Consider the following 20,738-nt stretch of genomic DNA (forward strand, 5'->3'; position numbering starts at 1 on the left):
ACCGATGCCCAGAGCATACTTAAATTATGGAGGGAACACTTCTCCAGCCTGCCGAATGGCAGTGAATGCACAACACCAGGAGAAGGCGAACCCGATTCCCCAATCGATGACGATGGAGCAGACGTTCCATTGCCCGACCATGAAAAAGCTCGAATAGCAATTACCCGCCTGAAGAACAACAAAGCGGCGGGGGCCGATGGATTGCCGCCCGAGCTATTCAAACACGGCGGCGAAGAACTAATAAGGAGCATACATCAGTTTATTTGTAAAATATGATCGGACGAAAGCATGCCCAACGATTGGAATTTAAGTGTGCTATGCCCAATCCAAAAAAAGGAGACCCCACAATCTGCGCCAACTACCGTGGGATTAGCCTCCTCAACATCGCATATAAGGTTCTATCGAGCGTACTGTGTGAAAGATTAAAGCCCACCGTCAACAAACTGATTGGACCTTATCAGTGTGGCTTCAGACCTGGAAAATCAACAACCGACCAGATATTCACGATGCGACAAATCTTGGAAAAGACCCGTGAAAGAAGAATCGATACACACCACCTCTTCGTCGATTTCAAAGCTGCTTTCGACAGCACGAAAAGGAGCTGCCTTTATGCCGCGATGTCTGAATTTGGTATCCCCGCAAAACTAATACGGCTGTGTAAACTGACGTTGAGTAACACCAAAAGCTCCGTCAGGATCGGGAAGGACCTCTCCGAGCCGTTCGATACCAAACGAGGTTTCAGACAAGGCGACTCCCTATCGCGCGACTTCTTCAACCTGCTTCTGGAGAAAATAGTTCGAGCTGCAGAACTAAATAGAGAAGGTACCATCTTCTATAAGAGTGTACAGCTGCTGGTGTCTGCCGATGATATTGATATCATCGGCCTCAACACCCGCGCCGTTAGTTCTGCTTTCTCCAGGCTGGACAAGGAAGCATAGAAAATGGGTCTGGCAGTGACCGAGGGCAAAACGAAATATCTCCTGTCATCAAACAAACAGTCCTCGCACTCGCGACTTGGCTCTCACGTCACTGTTGACAGTCATAACTTTAAGTTGTAGATAATTTCGTCTATCTTGGAACCAGCGTAAACACCACCAACAATGTCAGCCTGGAAATCCAACGCAGGATTGCTCTTGCCAACAGGTGCTACTTCGGACTGAGTAGGCAATTGAAAAGTAAAGTCCTCTCTCGACGAACGAAAGCTAAATTCTATAAGTCGCTCATAATTCCCGTCCTGCTATATGGTGCAGAGGCTTGGGCGATGACAGCAACCGATGAGTTGACGTTACGAGTTTTTGAGAGAAAGGTTCTGTATGAGATATATGACGACATTGACATAGTTCAGGGCAGAGGAAGAGGAAGACCTCCACTCCGTTTTTTTGTAACAAGTGTTTAACATGATTAAAGAATTGCTTAATTTTTGCATGCAAAAGGATACAGTCCAGCAAATGTGCAACTAAATTTCAGAAATTTGACATTTCGGTTACTTATCCACCCAGATATATATACAACATGGTTTTATATTTATAGTGTCACGCATACTATATTTATTTATTACCGCTTAAAGCAAAGTAAATAATTTTAGTAGAAAATTTTCAGTGTCCACCACGTGGCATTTGAAAGTAATATTTTAAACTTTTATTTTTTACGTCCACCACGTTCTTTGATTTGTAGATGTATAGTGGCATCACTAAAGAGATTATAAAACGCCATAGTATTACTATCCTTGATGAACATTCCCTGAAATGAAAGACACAAAAAAAAAAAATAAACAAATATTTAACCCTTTCGGACCTGTTGGGACACATACATCCCAGAAAAAGTTTTGTCATAACTAAATTCTTAATTTTCTATTTAAACTCATTTAAAACTGTCCCGTCTGATATTTTGAAGTTCAGGTAACGGTTCTGTGTTTTTTTTTGTGCTAAAATTGTAAACAGAAGACGCTCAGTTTTCTTCGGAATGTTACTGTGCTTGCATCAATTGCTATATTCATGTGAATATTCAGTGATTTTAGTGAATATAAGTATTCAAAAGAGTGTTCTGGATCGCTGTAATTAGGTCAGTAATATTAGTAAATAATATATAATAATATAATCTAGTAATATTTCAGTTTTTAAGTGTTATTATGGGAATTTTTATTTATGGGATCTATGTGTCCCGTTAGGTTTATTTGTTGGTATAAATATGTCCCGTTTAGAGCTTGCCGACATTCTTTAACTTTTAGTAATTTACGAAAAAATGTACTATAAACCTGTTTTTTTAGACAAACTTTGCACAATGTCAAGAAAACTAAATGAGGAGGATATATTAGTCCAGCTTATGGAGTGTGACGAATCTGGTGACATTTCTGACGTCGATTTTTCAGATGGAAGTGAAGATAATTACGAGCCCTCTGATGATGAAAGTTGTCTAACAGACAAATCTGACGAAAATAATGAAGGAAATTCTTCTAACAATGATGAGTTGCAATCAATAGAAAGCGGCGAAAATAATAATATGCCATACTTCGAAAATGTTACGGTTTGGTCAATACCTGATGAGAGTTTCCAGCCGCGTAAGATAATTCAAGTTCAACGAGTCCCTAACATTGCTGCACATTTCAGCCGATCTGACTCGGTAATAGAAATATTCAATAAAATATTTCCGAAAAGCTTGCTTATTTACATAACACAGTGCACAAACCAGCGCCTCCAACTAATGCGTAAGTCTCCAAAATATGCTAATTTGAAGCTTACCGATATAGGTGAAATGCAAGTGGTTATCGGTTGTACACTTATAATGTCGTATATGCGATTACCTTCGATGAGAAACTACTGGTCCAAACATAAGGCTATGGGACACCAAGCTATTAAATCGGCAATTGCTCGCGATCATTTCTTAACTCTTTCTTCGAAAATGTATTTCTCATCTACAGAAAAACCTGTTGGTGCTAGCAAAACATACTACGTAGATGACATCGTGGAATGTTTGAAAGGTCGGTCCCAAGCAGCTCGTGGTGACAGCCTTTATCAAAGCATCGACGAATCAATGACCAAATTCAAAGGTCGTTCCTCTCTGAAGCAGTATATGTCTCTAAAACCAACGAAAAGAGATATAAAGATGTGGATGCGTTGCGATTCGCAGACAGGTTATTGTTATGACTTTAATATATACTGTGGAATAGAGGAAGGTCCTACGATTGGAACGCTAGGTGAACGAGTGGTTAAAACCTTGGTACGCACAGTACGAAAACCGGATTATGTTTTGATCGTTTTTTACAAGCGTTCACCTTTTAGAGAGTTTGGGCTTTGCTGCGCTCGGTACGTGTATGGCAAACAGGAACAATTTGCCAAAGATAACACAAAAATTGAAAAAAGGGGAAGCAGTGTTCAGAAGCAGTAGCTCTGGACTAATGTTCACGAAATGGCAGGATACAAAAGAAGTAATCCTCCTAAGCAACTGCCATGATGACGAAATGGCAACCGTAGAAAAAAAGCAGAGGGATGGGCAAATAATATCTACACCATGTCCAAAAATGATAAAATCTTATCGCGAGATTATGAGAGGAGTCGATAGACTGGACCAAATGGCTGGCTTATATGATTTGAACCGAAAATCCAATAAGTGGCGGAAAAAGTTTTTATCGCCTCTTGATGATGTCTGTTGTAAATTCATGGATAATATATTCAAAGTTACGTCGTAAGAAGACGCCATTGATTGATTTTCTAGTAGTTTTAGCAGAAGAGCAGATTGCTGAAGGTTAGAAAACGGCAGCCAATGTTCGCAGTGGAAGGTCTGGTTGCATTTCCAAAAAGAAGAAGACTTATGGGAATACCGCTACTCATTTACCAATTGAAGGAGGCACAAGACGAAGATATGCTGGATGTCGCCTTAATAATATTGAAAAACGCACAAAAACGATATGTGAAGAGTGTCAAACTCCACTATGTAAGAATTGTTTCGCACCTTATCATAAACGATGATTTATCTAATATTTTTATGAAATATAATTTCAGTTTTACTAACTTTTCCTTCAAAATAAATGAATAAATGATTTTTAGTTGATAAAAAATATTTAAAATACTGTTTAGTTTGAGTTATTGAGTTATTGAGTTGATATAGAGACCCAACGGGACTTATACGTCCCGCTCAAAACAACGGAATGGACACATATGTCCCACCCCCTTAGGCCCTCCTGGAGGGGGTAGAGACTCCACTTCAAAATTTTCCACTTTTAAGGCCTATACTAAAGCTATAGTAATCAATGAACCAGGAATTTTCCTGCTAGTTGCTTTCAGGTTCGAAAGGGTTAAGATAATCACAAGAAAACTCGATTGAGCAATATAAAATTAAATCTATATTATAGGTATATGATGCTTTTGACAGATGCGTTTAAGCGAAAAATTATAAAGTGCTATAACTTATCCCACACAAATTTCAACCAAATTTGGTGCATCATAACATTCTGATGCTACAGTGTGAAAATGGGGGAAATAGTAATAACCACGCCTACTTCCCATATAACACAATTTTAAATTCTTTCACTTACAGGACATAAATTAAGAATTATTTAAGATATCAGAACAAAAATAGTGCCTTAAAGCCCTGTCGTCTCACCTCCAAAAATACTAAAAATCGGTTCATATATTTTCATGCCCTTTGCTACCAAATACATTTGTACATATGTGAACTAAAAGTCTATGACTGCTTTTTCTGGATGTAATGTGACCTGATGCAAAAATGGATAAAATCGGATACATACTTCCCCTATTCCCTTAAACCTGACAAAGACCTAAAGACATTTTTGAATATACTTATATTTATATAATCGTTCCCTCTGACCCTTTAAACCTGACAAAACCATTTTATATAATTTAAGGGAAGACATTATTAAACAAAATCAGCCTTATCGTAAACTATTTACTTGATTTTAAAAACTTTTTCATACGAATTAAGGCCTATTAAACAAAATATAGTTGACGTTTATGGTCCTTGGAGGACCGAAAATTCTTATAAAGCAAAGGGTTCAAAAACAACGATAAAGTATATGTATTTTGAATGAAGTTACATGATTCTTTCAATAGCAAGGGACCACCATTGAAATCGATTTAGGAATAAAAAAAGGTAACTCGATTTTCAAATTGCTGCCCAATGTGTGCCATGCAAGTTTTTCCTTTCCATTATACCTTCAAATATACTCCAATATATCCGAAAATTGTTATCTGCATAATTTATGCAACTTATACCGATACGATAAAATGGTATGTACGATATACATATGTATGTTCTTATGTATAATTAACAATAGAAACACGTGTTTAAGCTAAAACAGTCGCATAATTAGTTTTTATTAGTTTCATCAATGCTACCAAATTAAAACAAAACCGTATTTAACAGCTTGCTGAAGTTCACAATAGCATAATCGAAATTCGAACATATTAGACGAAATTCGTGATACGAATTTTTCGTTCGCGTGAAATAAAAATACATGGGAATGATTTATTCACGCGAAGTTTACGCTAAGACTGAATGTTGTTTAACGTTACGTTGAAATCGGCGTAAACCTTATTCGAAACCCCAGGCCAACAATTATTTAATGGGATGTCAAAAAAGTCTTGCGGTACTTTTATTGAATTTTTTTTTATTGAAATTAAAATGAATTTTTGATGACTCATGCCCAGCGCTTGACCGATGCTACGGCTGCTACTATGCCGGTCTCTTTCGACCAATTCAGCGATTTTTATCGCAATTTTCGACGACAGGCCTTCCGGAGCGTGGCGCATCTTCGACCACCTCTACACCAGAACGAAAACGTTGAAACCATCGTTGTGCGGTGGAAATGGACCCGACATAAACTGCACAAATTTTATTTTCGGCTTGAGATGCATTTTTGCCTTTATCGTAGTAGTACTGTAAAATATGCCGTATTTTCTCTTTATTTTGCTCCATGTTTGCGACGCCTTACTCATGAACGACTTAAAAGAAGCGACAATCAATCAAACACGTCTTAGCGCGTGAAATGAGCTTTCTAAACTTCCATAAAACTAGAACTACGCGCTTTCAGCGCCAACTAGCGAAAATACCGCAAGACTTTTTTGACAACCAATATTATTACTACATTAGGAAATAAACATTATGGATATCGGTATGTATGTGAATAAAAAAAATATCTTGCATATGAAAGTAAGTGATTATATGACATATAGTGTAAGTTAATAATACAAGGTGCGTTCCAAAGTAAACAGGACTTTTTGAGTCTAACGCCCCCTGGTGGCGTCATCTATATGTCGACGTGCGTTAAAATCTGCTATCTTTATCGATTGTACACTGAGAATTTCATGACATTTCATTAATTGGAAGTGAAGTTATTGCGTTTTAAGTGTCAGTATGTTTGTGTTATCTTTGCGAAAATGAGCTTCGAACAAAGAGCCCACATTCAATTTTGTTTTAAAATTGGTAAAACTTTTACCGAAACGTCTCAATTGATGAAACAAGTTTATGGCGATGATTGCCTATCCCGTAGAGTGCACGAGGGGTTCCAACGTTTTCAAAGTGGTCGTGAAGACATAAATGACGATCAACATGTGGGCCAATCAAAATCCGTGATCACCGGAAATTCCATCGAAACTGTGCGTGATTTCATCAAAAATCAGCCGAAATCATCACTGAAATTCATGGAAATGGAATTGAACATCTCCAAAACATCGATTTATCGTATTTTGACCGAACATTTGAGCTTACGAAAGGTGTGTGCACTATTTTTTCCGCACAAATTGACTGACGACCAAAAATTGCTCAGAATCCAACATTCGAAGGACGATTATTTGAATAAAATAAATTGATTTTGCCGAAAAAAACATTATTTCTGTTTTTTTTTTAAATCCTGTTTATTTTGGAACACATCTTGTATACCAAATATAATTGTAATCAAATCATAATTTCGTCGAAAAGCGAATATTTAATTCCTTCGCTGAAATATATATGTATAGTATATTGATTCTCTAAAATTGCCTGCAGATTTTTTTCTTCCACTTCCCACTTCCATTGCCGCGCGAACAGCTTTACCAGCAAACCATCGTAAATATGTATATGTCGGGGATTTTGTTCGTAGACGATTCAATTATTAAGCACTTTACACTTTTAGTCTACTATATTACTAAAGCACAATAAGTTCTGCTCCTATCGATGTCACACTGATTCTGCGAGGACACAGCGCCTAATTATTGCGCACTCCGTCTTTACTCTAAAAAGGACCTAACGGTTCCTGGATCTCTCTCTGTTCACAGAATACGATCAGACCTCACTCAGTAATAGTTTATCTATTCCTGCTACTATAACTATTTGCACATTTACAATCAAGTACCGTAAAATGTGCCGCTTATGCGTCGTCTATTTCAAATAACCCTCTGGCACATACAGTTGCCTACAAAATATTAGCACTCCGACAATCGCATGTTCAGTGACACATAAAATACAAATACTACCGCTCCGACACGGTCTTCCTGACAAATCACACGTCCTCGTGTATTTACTTCGAACCACAATGCTCTAACATATCAGTTGTTATTTTTTTATTTACAAACATTTCATTAACTTTTCTTCACATACATACATTAAGCAATAGTCAAAAATAAGCAACATACAAATAAGCAGATTGGTTTCTTGATAACATTTCATAAATTCTTTCCATTACATTTTCTTCTTAACCATACTATATAATTCATGCTAATTTAATTATCATTATCAACTGATGTACATATTTCCTTTTACATCCACTTACAGACCAACAAGACAAGTCCATCTGTTATGGTGCGATCATTATATCCCTTCTTGGGATTCCAAAGAACCTACCGTGCCAATTATATCTTCCGACCCCCGCTATAACAAGTAAATCTGTTATAGTGCGGTCATTATATCCCCTCTTGGGATGTTAATACACCAACTGTGCCATATTTTATTTTTATTTCCCACTTGGAACTCAGACGCATGAGTCGTCCAAATCAACTGTTTTCCTTATTTGTGTATTTGGAATTGTTCTCAAAAATTCATGCGCATGCTTATATGATCTTTTGCCTGTTAATGGTTTTAAAACGTACCTATCTCCATCTAGTAATTCGATAATTTCTTTAAATTTTGGGTCAAGTCTTGTTTGGTAACGCTCTTCGCTTTTTTAGCAACGTTACGTTACGTTATATTTTGTTATTTTTGCCTTATTCTTATTAATCTCAAGTTTGTCATAACTGGCATTAACTTACATTTATCCTTTACTTATTTTCTTAAAGATTCCCTATCAATTAAATTATTCACTTGTTCACTTATTGGCAATAGGCCGAAAGGTCTAGCTTCTCTAACCATTAGCACTCGTTAAACCGAAAAAAAGCAGAACTCTGAGAGAAGGTTTAAAGGTCTGGTATTCTGTTCCACAGGACACTTTCGGTAGTCTAATTAGGTCTATGCCTAAAAGATGTGCATCTGTATTAGACGATAAAGGGTACACTACAAAGTATCAACAAATTTTTCTATTAGTTCTTTGAAAAAAAAATATTTTCTTTTATGTAAGATACTTATTTTGATCCCTTTTTTTTCCTCCGAATTCTTGAAATATGTATTTGTAATATTTATGAATTCTTTTTTTTTCAATATTTTTACTGCTACCAATAACACGTGACATGAAGTAAATGGCACGATTCCGATTACTTTGGCGGTCGGGTAAAAAACACGAATTTCGTTATGAATGGGGTATGAACGGATAGGGGAGCTTCTCCAGAGGAGGAATATACTAAAAATAATGTTACTAACTCTAATATTTTTAAAAATATTCAACAATTTATATTAATAACACTTAGTATTTCACAATGTTTCACTAAATTTTTTAAAATTTTTCACTTTGTATATTTAAATATACACTCTAAACATTGAAATAAGTTCATATTTCACTTTTTTTGTTATATTTTAGCTAAATTTATTAATTTAAAAATCCCTTAGCACACTCATCGTTGAAAATGTTAGATTGTTTACAATTATGAGGAAATCGAGCATTGCCACATCTTAAACACCAAATTTCGCGTGATTCCATCGAATGCGATGTTCGCCGTGGTTAATGCGCAAAGGACCATATATCTTTTCGCAAAACCTTCCTCTCGTAACGTCGACTCATCGGTTGCTGTCATCGTCCAAGCCTCTGCACCATATAGCAGGACGGGAATTATGAGCGACTTATAGAGTTTGGCTTTTGTTCGTCGAGAGAGGACTTTACTTTTCAATTGCCTACTCAGTCCGAAGTAGCACCTGTTGGCAAGAGCAATCCTGCGTTGCATTTCCAGGCTGACATTATTGGTGGTGTTAATACTGGTTCTTAAATAGGCGAAATTATTGAGAGCCAAGTCGCGAGTGCGACGACTGTTTGTTTGATGATAGGAGATATTTCGTCTTGCCCTCGTTCACTGCCATACCCATTTTCTGTGCTTCCTTGTTCAGCCTGGAGAAAGCAGAACTAACGGCGCGGGTGTTGAGGCCGATGATATCAATATCATCGGCAGACACCAGCAGCTGTACACTCTTATAGAAGATTGTACCTTCTCTATTTAGTTCTGCAGCTCGAACTATTTTCTCCAGAAGCAGGTTGAAGAAGTCGCACGATAGGGAATCGCCTTGTCTGAAACCTCGTTTGGTATCGAACGGCTCGGAGAGGTCCTTCCCGATTCTGACGGAGCTTTTGGTGTTGCTCAACGTCAGTTTACACAGCCGTATTAGTTTTGCGGCGATACCAAATTCAGACATCGCGGCATAAAGGCAGGTCCTTCTCGTGCTGTCGAAAGCAGCTTTGAAATCGACGAACAGGTGGTGTGTGTCGATTGTCCTTTCACGGGTCTTTTCCAAGATTTGGCGCATGATGAATATCTGGTCGGTTGTTGATTTTCCAGGTCTAAAGGCACACTGATAAGGTCCAATCAGTTTGTTGACGGTGGGCTTTAATCATTCACACAATACGCTCAATAGAACCTTATATGCGATGTTGAGGAGGCTAATCCCACAGCAGTTGGCGCAGATTGTGGGGTCTCCTTTTTATGGATTGGGCATAGCACACTTAAATTCCAATCGTTGGGGATGCTTTCGTCCGATCATATTTTACAAAGAAGCTGATGCATGCTCCTTATCAGTTCTTCGCCGCCGTGTTTGAATAGCTCGGCCGGCAATCCGTCGGCCCCTGCCGCTTTGTTGTTTTTCAGGCGGGCAATTGCTATTCTGAACTTCTTCATGGTCGGGTAATTGAACGTCTGCTCCATCGTCGGAGATTGGGGAATCGGGTTCGCCTTCTCCTGGCGTTGTGCGTTCACTGCCATTCAGCAGCCTGGAGAAGTATTCTCTCCATAATTTAAGTATGCTCTGGGCATCGGTGACTAGATCACCTTTGGGGGTTCTACAAGAGTATGCTCCGGTCTTGAAACCTTCTGCAAACCGCCGCATTTTTTCATAGAATTCTCGAGCATTACCCCTGTCGGCCAGCTTATCAAGCTCTTCATACTCACGCATTTCGGCCTCTTTCTTTTTCTGTCTGCAAATGCGTCTCGCTTCCCTTTTCAACTCTCGGTATCTATCCCATCCCGCATCGTAACGTTGCGTGGTAGGCAGTCCGTTTTCTCTCCGCTGCGACACGGCACTCTTCGTCGTACCAGCCTGTTCTTTTGCACTTTCCGAAAACCAATGGTTTCGGTTGCAGCTGTACGTAAGGAGTTTGAAATGCCGTCCCACAGTGCCCTTATACCGAGTTGTTGTCGTTCGGCTCTCTGTTGTGATTGTTGACGTGCGTTTTTTGCTGCACAGAGGCGGGAGCGAATCTTGGCTGCAACAAGATAGTGGTCCGAGTCGATGTTAGGACCTCGGAGCGTGCGCACGTCTAGAACACTGGAGACGTGTCTTCCGTCTATCACAACATGATCGATCTGGTTGGTGGCTTTTCGATCCGGAGACAGCCAGGTAGCTTGATGAATCTTCTTGTGCTGGAATCTAGTACCACAGATAACCATATTTCGGGCCCCGGCGAAGATGATCAGCCTCAACCCGTTTGGGGATGTTTCGTCAAGGATGCTGAACTTACCGACCGTAGTGCCAAATCTACCTTCTTTGCGAACCCTGGCGTTAAAGTCGCCAAGCACGATTTTGACATCGTGGCGGGAACAGCAGCTCTCATAAGCGCGCTCCAAGCGCTCATAGAAGGCATCTTTGGTCATATCGTCCTTCTCTTCCGTCGGGGCGTGAGCGCAAATCAGCGATATGTTGAAGAACCTCGCTTTGATGCGGATTGTGGCTAGACGTTCATTCACCGGAGTTAATGATAGTACTCGGCGACGGAGTCTCTCTCCCACCACGAATCCAACACCAAACTTGCGCTCCTTTATATGGCCACTGTAGTAAATATCACAAGGACCTACTCGTCTCTGTCCTTGTACCGTCCATCGCATTTTTTGTTGGACGGCGGTGATGTCAGCCTTTATTTGCGCTGAAGCAAAAGGGGGGTCTCTCAAGTCTCACTCCCAATTGAATGGCGATCAGAGAACTTTCCTCACTTACGTGAACTTCTACACATGACTCCATCCTTCTGGCGCCCCCAGGTGGGCGTATATATATGTATGTATAATATGTGATTTATATTTAATATACACAAATAAGTGAAACTCTAGTGACTGAAGTACTTTCGCATAATACTCCTTTTTGCATTGGCGGCCTATGGCGGCGCTTTAAAAGATTAACCCTGGTCCAGCCAATACTCAGGGTGACTGAATTACTTTCGCTTATTACTCCTTTTTGCGTTGACGGCCTTCGGCCGCGCTTTGATAAAATAACCCTGGTCGAGCCAATTCTCAGGGTGACTGAAGTACTTTTGCGTAGTACTCCTTTAAAAATCTAAGTATTTTATTACGTAATATTATTACTTAATATTATGTACTTAGTTGTTAAATTTAAATAAAAATATATCCATATGCATGCAAATATTGTTTATACTCATTTTAATTTGAAATATAATTTATAGACGCTTGTTTTTATTAGAACTAAGATTGCTAAATAAAGAAAGAGGGATTATAGCGAAAAAGATAAATTTTAACGAATTGCTCATATTTGCTTATATGGCAGCGCTCCATTTCCTCATAAATGTTAGCACATAAATGATGCTCATTACAAGTGTAAAAAGTAATTTTTAAAATATAAATTTTTTACATATAAAACCTGCACAAAGTGTAAATTGTGAATTTGTTTAAATGCTTACAATTTAATTAAATGATTTTGAAGTGGAAACTCTGCATAAAGTGTGTTAAATGTAGTTGAAACAGCTTATTGAAATGTTCGAATTTTGGAAATTTTTGAACTCTAAAGTCGAAAATCTCGTAAACTAAGCGTTTAAGGTACAGACATCCTATTTCCGACGGTACCTTCAAATCGGTCCGCCAAAGAAATCGAAATTGTGCCAAGTAAATAATTAAAACATATTTTAGTTAAACGGAACGAAAAACTAGTTTCATTTCCGAGTACAACAATGAAAACTCAAGCAACAAAATAAATATGCGAAATAACTGAAAGGACTAAGTTCGGGTGTCACCGAACATTTTATACTCTCGCATGAAAAAGTGATAATCGAGATTTCATTATCCGTCATTTACATATTTTTTTATTTTGCTGTAAAATTAATTAGATTAGATCAATTTGTGTACTTTGAGTATTGCATTATATTTTCATTTCCTAATGTATACATACATATATTATACAGAGAAGGCATCAGATGGAATTCAAAATAGCGTTATATTGGAAGAAGGCGTGGTTGTGAACCGATTTCACTCATATTTCGTACATGTCATCAGGGTAAAATATTATATACCGAATTTCATTGAAATCGGTATAGTAGTTCCTGAGATATGGTTTTTGGTCCATAAGTGGGCGACGCCACGCCCTTTTTAATTTAAAAAAAAAGCCTGGCTGCAGCTTCCTTCTGCCATTTCTTTCGTAAAATTTAGTGTTTCTGACGTCTTTTGTAGGTCAGTTAACGCACTTTTAGTAATTTTCAATATAACCTTTGTATGGGAGGTGGGCGTGGTTATTATCCGATTTCTTCCATTTTTGAACTGTGTAAGGAAATGCCTAAAGGAAACGACTTAATAGAGTTTGGTTGACATAGCTATAACAGTTTCCGAGATATGTACAAAAAACATAGTAGGGGGCGGGGCCACGCCCACTTTTACAAAAAAATTACGTCTAAATGTGCCCCTCCCCAATGCGATCCTTTGTGCCAAATTTCATTTTAATATCTTTATTTATGGCTTAGTTATGACACTTTATAGATTTTCGGCTTTCGCCATTTTGTGGGCGTGGCAGTGTGCCGATTTTGCCCATCTTCGAACTTAACCTTCTTATGGAGCCAGGAAATACGTGTACTAAGTTTCATTATGATATCTCAATTTTTACTCAAGTTACAGCTTGCACGGACGGACGGACAGACAGACATCCGGATTTCAACTCTACTCGTCACCCTGATCACTTTGGTATATATAACCCTATATCTGACTCTTTTAGTTTTAGGACTTACAAACAACCGTTATGTGAACAAAACTATAATACTCTCCTTAGCAACTTTGTTGCGAGAGTATAATTAGTACTATGTTTAATTCTTTTTTATTATCGGTAACCGTACATATGTATATGCCCATATATTAATGTAGATCAATGCGCGCACATGCAGTATACACTCAATCCTTTTTTTACGCGATTTTTGGTTCTGCCACTAATCGCGTAAAAAAAAATCGCGTAAAAATGGTTAGTTTTCCAATATTAACTAACGAATTGGTTCCGAATATAAAAAATATCGCATATAACAAAATATACGCGCAAAAAAACATAACATTCATAACAACATAAAAAATACAAAACAAAAACCATATATAAAGGAGAAGAAAATAGAAAATAGGTAGATTTATTAAAAAAAACCGTTGAATGCTGTTTAATCACTGTCATTATCCGTAGTGGAAATTATTCTTAGCCGGTTATTTTGATGGCCGGCACTGATATCACTAGAATTTGTACCAGAATCAATAGTAAGAACTATGGATTGATGTTCTGATTGACTTAGCATCTCCGACTGAGTTTGCACCATAAATTCAGTTAATTTTGTTTGAATGCTTCTCTTTGGACCCAATAAATTCCGATGTACATAGTTCTTTATATCTTAACATGCAGAGACTCAATTTTTTTTGAAAAATTCGTGCACGTTCGGCATCAGTATCATTTGCTACAAAATAATTTTCCAATTCTGATGCAAGTTTAAGACCAAGCAAAAAACGAAAAAGAGCAATCGCGTTAAAGAGAGAAATTCGCGTAAAAAAGGAATTTGCGCTGCAAAAATAACCGCGTTAAAGTGAAATAGCGTAAAAAGAGATCGCGTAAAAAAGGAAAAAGAGCAATCGCGTTAAAGAGAGAAATTCGCGTAAAAAAAGGAATTTGGAAGTGAAATAGCGTAAAAATAGATCGCGTAAAAAAAGGACTGAGTGTATTGATAAAATCATGATTTAAACTTCTGAATGCGCACATATGTATGTGCATGAGAAAATACATGAGTATCAGAGAGCTGCAACGAGTATGATTAAATCAAAACAAACACTCGTGCCAAAAACACAATCAAATCAATTCAATTCAGTATAGACAACATTGTTGATCAATTCGAGTACCCGCCATCAACTGATTTAATGTAACATGAACAATCTGTTCTTCGGCAATCACGATCGAGTAAACGGTATGACTGGCTTCGGTTCGTATCAATTCAGTTCATAGCGTTGCGACGATTGTTTGAATCGATGTGAAACTGCGGGTAAACTACGAGTAAATCTACACGTACAGCAAACAACAACAAATTTCTTCTGGATTGATTTGAATTTTGTGTGGCAGAAAATGTATCAGCTTTGAAAATGTGTGCATGTTACAAATTTTCGATGCGCAAACAATGGAAATTCCATCGAGTACGTGCATACATACATATATACATATATTTGTTGTGTTTATGTACTTGATGGATGGTGTATGTATATACATACATATGTATTGGAAATAGAACAGAAGTGCACGAGTAAATCAGTGTTTAGGGGATGATATACAAACCAAACGCTGCCGATCATTTCAATCATTGAAGCATGAGTATGCATAATTTCGGGTATTTTCTGCTAATGCGAATGTTCATAAACAAATCATGTAAATCAATAAATATGATTGTATATTAACATATAAAAATATAAGTCATAAGGCCAAATATGAAAGGAATGATCCAATTATTGTCTCATACATTTTGCATTTCTTAACTTTGTAACACCAAAAGTGACGTTCCAATGTAAAAAAAAAGCATACATTTTCCCATTCCCAAATTGTATATACAAAAACATTTGGAAGAAGCGCCCAGCAGGCTCCTGGAATTGTTCAGGTTGCTGGACCTTGGTGACCATATGTGATATATGTAGGAGAGGGCACACTAGACCCTAGGTCGCAGTACAATACCTCAGTATCAAATATCTATCTATCAAAAGTAATATTTTAAACAGCAAATTCAAAAATTTGCAATTCTAGTCCCAATTCTTTTAGAAGCGGGATTAAGGCTGGGGGGAATGATCAAAGAGCGAGTATTGCTGCCTAGCTCCTTGAGACCGCACTGCTCCTTTGATGGCGACTCGACAAAAGCGGCGGCGCATTGCGTGTGCTGGGAGCAATTTGCACAGCCGTAGAGGGTAGTTTCTCAGCTGTGCGTTGGAAGCATGGGACCGCATAACGTGCGGTCCATTCCCTTTTGCCCTATGGAATCAACAGCTCTTTAGATGGCGGAGTTTAGATTGGTGGAGTTTGAATGTAGCCTATAAATTACATTGCACTTTTTGAGTATTGTAGTATGGTTACAACATTTATGCTAATACTATACAACAGAGCAAGCAGATTAAGTAAATAATGGTTTGGAAAAAGATGTGTCTCCAACAAGAATTTTGTATATGTGACCTGGTCTACGAAAAGGGAGCTAACGTGCGAAAACTAGTTTTCTGGGAAAAGCTGTTAAAAATAATTGTCAGTTTCTCGTTATCTCATTAATTGTTCTCCTTTTTTTTGACACCTAAGCCCCCTTTCCGTAGACCAGGTCACATATATTAGTGAAAATATATGAACGATTACATAAATTAAAGTGTTCCTGATACGAATAAAGCTGGTAAAAAAAAGGTTAATAAGCTGAAAAAGAATATGTGGCTCCCTCACTGTAATATCCGAGTCATATAATATATACGTTATAGTCCCTTTTCTTTTTATACCCTGAACAGGGTATATTAAGTTTGACACGAAGTTTGTAACACCCATAAGGAATCGTCGGAGACCCTATAAAGTATATATATAAATGATCAGTATGTCGAGCTGATTCGATTTAGCCATGTCCGTCTGTCTGTCTGTCCGTCTGTCTGTATATATACGAACTAGTCTCTCAGTTTTTAAGATATCGTTTTGAAATTTTGCAAACGTCATTTTCTCTTCAAGAAGCTGCTCATTTGTCGGAACGGCCGATATCGGACAACTATAACATATAGCTGCCGTACAAACTGAACGATCGGAATCAAATGCTTGTATGGAAAACTTTCACATATGACAAGATATATTCACGAAATTTGGTATATGTTATTTTCTAAGGCAACAATATAATCTCCGGAGAAATTGTTCAGATCGGTTAACTATAGCATATAGCTGCCATACAAACTGAACGATCGGAATCAAGTTCTTGTATGGACAACTTTCACATTTGACAAGATATATTCACGAAATTTGGTATATTCACGAATTTTGGTATTTGGTATATGTTTTTTAAGGCAACAATGTAATCTCTAGAAAACTTGTTTAGAACGGATTACTATAGCATATAGCTTCCATACAAACTGAACACATAGTTACTAACAGAAATGCACCTGTGAAGGGTATTTAGCTTCGGTGCCACCGAAGTTAACGTTTTTTCTTGTTTTAAATAGACAGTACTAACCTCATATGAAATTTTCTGTTTAGCAGGTGGCATTCCAGTTTCATCTTGAATCTTCGCTTTTAAATTAGAAACGGTATCTGCGAGCGATAATGAAAATGCAATTGTTTGTCCGTTTAATTTCCATTCCGACTTGTCAACTACATTAGGAATTTGTATTTGAATAGTAATGGGGCTCTGCAAAAGAAATTATTGTAATTAATAATTAAGATATGTAGAGTTAGTCATTATTTTATTAAGTTTCTCGATTTGGTAACAAAAAATATATATATTCGCATATATACTGTTTTTAAAGAAATACCTTATGTTTCGATACGAACTCTTCTTCTGGAATCAGATTATCTTCTGATCGCATTTTTTTATTTGGTGGCTCTTCATCTACTGACATTAGTGGAAGGGGCATCATTGTTTGATCCATTATATTTGGTACGGATGGCATTTGCGGTGGTCCACCGGATTGTATAGGCATATAACCACCTACGGGATATGGTGGAGCTGAGAATTTTTCATTATTAAAACAATTTTATGAATTTGACATATTTCATACCCAACATTGGGGGCGGTGGTCTCATTGGCATCATCATTACTGGCGCAGAAGGTGGCATATTATGCGGAGATGGCTGAGAGTGCGTTTGCTGTTGTGACGATTGCTGTGATTGATGATGATGATGAGAAACAACATGATGTCCAAGTTGAGAATGACCTTTAATAGATGCTGGATGTGATAGTGGTGGTGCCGATAAAGAAGGTTTGTTGCTAACTGGTTTAGGCCCAATCTTTTCTTTTTCTTCATCTGGAAGAAGGCCTTTTACCTATATTTGAATTTTCAGTTATTTAATTACTTATTATATGTATATATATATATATACTTTATGAATTTGATGAATCTGGTCTTCCAAAGTAATATTAGCTCGAGCCGCTCGTGTTGCTGCCTCCACGCTTGATGTATGCCCATCCCAAGTGACGCGATCATCTTTTTTTGTTTCCTCTTCACCCAATTTCTTTCCAATAACTGTCTCTTCATCGCCAACGCCAAAAATATCTGTACGACGTTCTGCTAATTGTTTTAGACTAGCCTCAATAGCAGTACCAGCAGCATATACTGTATCTTGATTAATTTTTTCAACAGTATGTTTATCACGCTGTTCAACCCAACGGGGATCCAATAAACCAATACGCATATGTTCTGCCACCTTTGATGCCGGTATTTTTTCCCCGGTTATTGGAGAAATCAAATACTCATCTGTAGTTGCTGGCTTCTGTTGTTTCTGCTGAATAGCTTTCGGATCGTATTTCTTAACCACAACCTTATCATGTGTTGGTGGTAGAAGAGGTGTAACTGGTGGCTGCATCTTTGAATTAGATGGAGACTCTTCATCACTAGAGGCTTCGTCCATATCTTGAACTTGTGTATTATCTTTCTTCACATTAGTTCCTTGTTGATTATATGTGGTGCCTTTCATTTGTATGCCAGTACGATTTTCCATTTGTGACAATTTAAGTCGGACTGTTTCCTCTTGACCATCTTCTTCTTCCGATTCAATTTGCATTTCTATGTCCCCATCTTCTTCCAGCAATCTTTCTTCCATTAGTACACGAGCACCTACTTCTTCAGGTGTTGTTGGTGGTGGAAAATTGCCTGTTTCAAAAGGTTGATAGTCCACTGTTTCAACCACTACGAAATCATGCCAATCTATTTGAGCGTAAGCCACTGAAAGAATGTTCATTATTATAATGTATAATAAAAATGTATCGTATATCGCACCCCTCTCTTTCTCAACTTTCTCCTCTTCACGTCGACGTTGAGCTTCTTGATGCTTTTGCCAATTTGCCCTGTATTTTACTTGTTCTAAAACTAAATTCATACTGCTACGTCCTTCCGAACCCTCTATACGTAATTTGTTTAAAAGATCTTTGGGAGGAATTAATATTTTTGTGTACTGCTCTAATAATTTTGTGAAATATTGAAACAATGAGTGCTGGGGTCTTAAAAAGTCAAACTGGAAATTACGTTGCTCACGGTTCATGAGATTTGTCAGAAATTGACGACCATTTCGGGCTACAAATTGTGCTGTTAACTTAACAATGTCTCTGAAAAGTAAATTTAAAAAAAATCAAAACTTTTAGAAGTTAGTTATATACTTACAAATCTAAAGCAGATATAGACGGAGGGTCTGCTATAAACTCAAAGTCTTGAGGAGGGTCTTTAGGCACAAATTGTTGCTCTGCTACTTGTTTTAGAAGTTCTTGTTGCTTTTGCTGTGCAGCATTTGTAACAGATAACTGCTTAACACCAGTAATAACACTTGGACCGCCAGATGCATCTGTTTTTAATGAAGTTTCATACCACTGTTGTATATTATTTAAGTACTCTTTATATTTACCCTTTCCCTCCCTAAATTCATTTACTTTGTGCCTATAATACGCATTGTATGGATCCCCTGAACTCAAAAAATTAAATTTTGCATTGCCCAGTTCATTTTGTCTGATGCGAGCTTCAAATTCAGGCCCATTTCGAGCTACAAAACTAGCGGTTTTATCAACAATATCTATTAAAAATAATTTTCATAGTTAAGGAAAATTGATATGTATTATGAAGAATTAGATTTCATTATTGAAATTATTTACAGGACATATCAATATAAATATATTTCATTATATAACATGTGTTAAAAGGATACTCCTCACTTCCGGCGGAGGATATATTATTCCAATTATCGGTCCAGACAAAGATTTTGATTGATCGTCGCCATTAATAGAAGAATTAATGCCATTGTCTACTTCCAAAGATGGCATCTTATTTCCAGATGATAACTAATATGAAACCTCTTTAATATTTTAAGTCAATAACATTAATGAGATGTAACGAAATCAATTTAAAAAATTATAAATTACTTGAGTTTGTATTACAAACACCCAATTTATATTCTTACATATGGTTAACGCATTTTTTAAAAAAAGAAAGTATTTAGGGATGTGCGATAACAAAAGTTATTGATACCACATCAGTGTAATACAGAGATAATTCTCTTACACACCTGAACGTTACGGAGCATCTCGACAAGCAAAAATTTATGGCATACTAAAAGTGCCCATACACGACACACAAGTGCGTTCGATCGGTATGTGTTCGCATGCGGTTTGCGAAAATGTTTGATTTTTTACGATCGGTGCGCGCACATATGTCTCATTTCTCTCGTGTCGCCGAACAGTGAAGATCGCGGACGACCAATGGCACGTGTTAAGGCCTGCTTCAGACTCTTCAAAAAATCGATTTTTTAGAGCATTTTTTTGGGAGGGAAAGAAATAATTGATTCATGCAAAATTTCTAGACCTTACAGTTATATATTTGAACACCTTTCACAAATTTTTTGGATACGAAATCTTTGATATTCTGCCTTTGCGAAGCAATTGCCCGATGCATCTCACATGTGCATTTTTCGGACGGCGGGAAGGATGCAGGTCGCAATTTCTATCAAAACTAAATATTCAAAGAGATTCATATTTTTTAATAATTTATCTTCTAGTTAAACTAAGAAAATTACAAAAAAAAAAAGTAAAATTTTACAAATTTTTTAAAAATTGAAAAAAAATGCTTTTGACCAAAAAAATTTACTTAATCTTGTTTAAAAATATGTTCAAACTTGACTTTTATTATATAATATATTATAATTATAGAAGATAATTTTATGCTTAAGATACTAAGCTTTGCCCCACTTCCATA

At 37.2% G+C, this 20,738-nt stretch overlaps 1 protein-coding gene across 4 annotated transcripts; it reads right to left on the reverse strand.

Moving 5' to 3' along the window:
- Positions 1–1,623: 1,623 nt before the first annotated feature.
- On the reverse strand, positions 1,624–19,985 carry LOC120775011 (splicing factor 3A subunit 1). Of its 4 annotated transcripts, none has more exons than XM_040104964.1 (9): positions 19,910–19,985; positions 19,696–19,828; positions 19,161–19,563; positions 18,780–19,105; positions 17,884–18,725; positions 17,562–17,826; positions 17,316–17,509; positions 17,018–17,191; positions 1,624–1,740 (listed from the first exon to the last, which is right to left on the reverse strand). In XM_040104964.1, exons 2-9 carry the CDS (start codon positions 19,808–19,810, stop codon positions 1,639–1,641), a joined length of 2,421 nt encoding a protein of 806 aa, XP_039960898.1. In that variant the 5' UTR covers positions 19,811–19,828; positions 19,910–19,985; the 3' UTR covers positions 1,624–1,638. The 4 variants fall into 4 exon arrangements, with proteins under 4 accessions (XP_039960898.1, XP_039960890.1, XP_039960911.1 ...); XM_040104956.1 differs by having other exon boundaries at positions 19,696–19,842; positions 19,910–19,927; XM_040104977.1 differs by lacking the exon at positions 19,910–19,985 and having other exon boundaries at positions 19,161–19,338; positions 19,399–19,563; positions 19,696–19,888.
- Between the last annotated feature and the right edge of the window lie 753 nt (positions 19,986–20,738).

Source organism: Bactrocera tryoni, chromosome 1 (genome assembly GCF_016617805.1).
Source record: "Bactrocera tryoni isolate S06 chromosome 1, CSIRO_BtryS06_freeze2, whole genome shotgun sequence".
Lineage (NCBI taxonomy): Eukaryota > Metazoa > Arthropoda > Insecta > Diptera > Tephritidae > Bactrocera > Bactrocera tryoni.

What these genes read in the sequence shown, in the direction of transcription:
- LOC120775011 (XM_040104964.1), bottom strand. Translation starts at nt 19,810, where the DNA reads ATGCCATCTTTGGAAGTAGACAATGGCATTAATTCTTCTATTAATGGC. An exon ending in TCTATATCTGCTTTAGATTT is followed by an intron (nt 19,106 to 19,160) that starts GTAAGTATATAA and finishes TTTACTTTTCAG; the next exon opens with AGACATTGTTAAGTTAACAG. An exon ending in AGATTCATCAAATTCATAAA is followed by an intron (nt 17,827 to 17,883) that starts GTATATATATAT and finishes ATTCAAATATAG; the next exon opens with GTAAAAGGCCTTCTTCCAGA.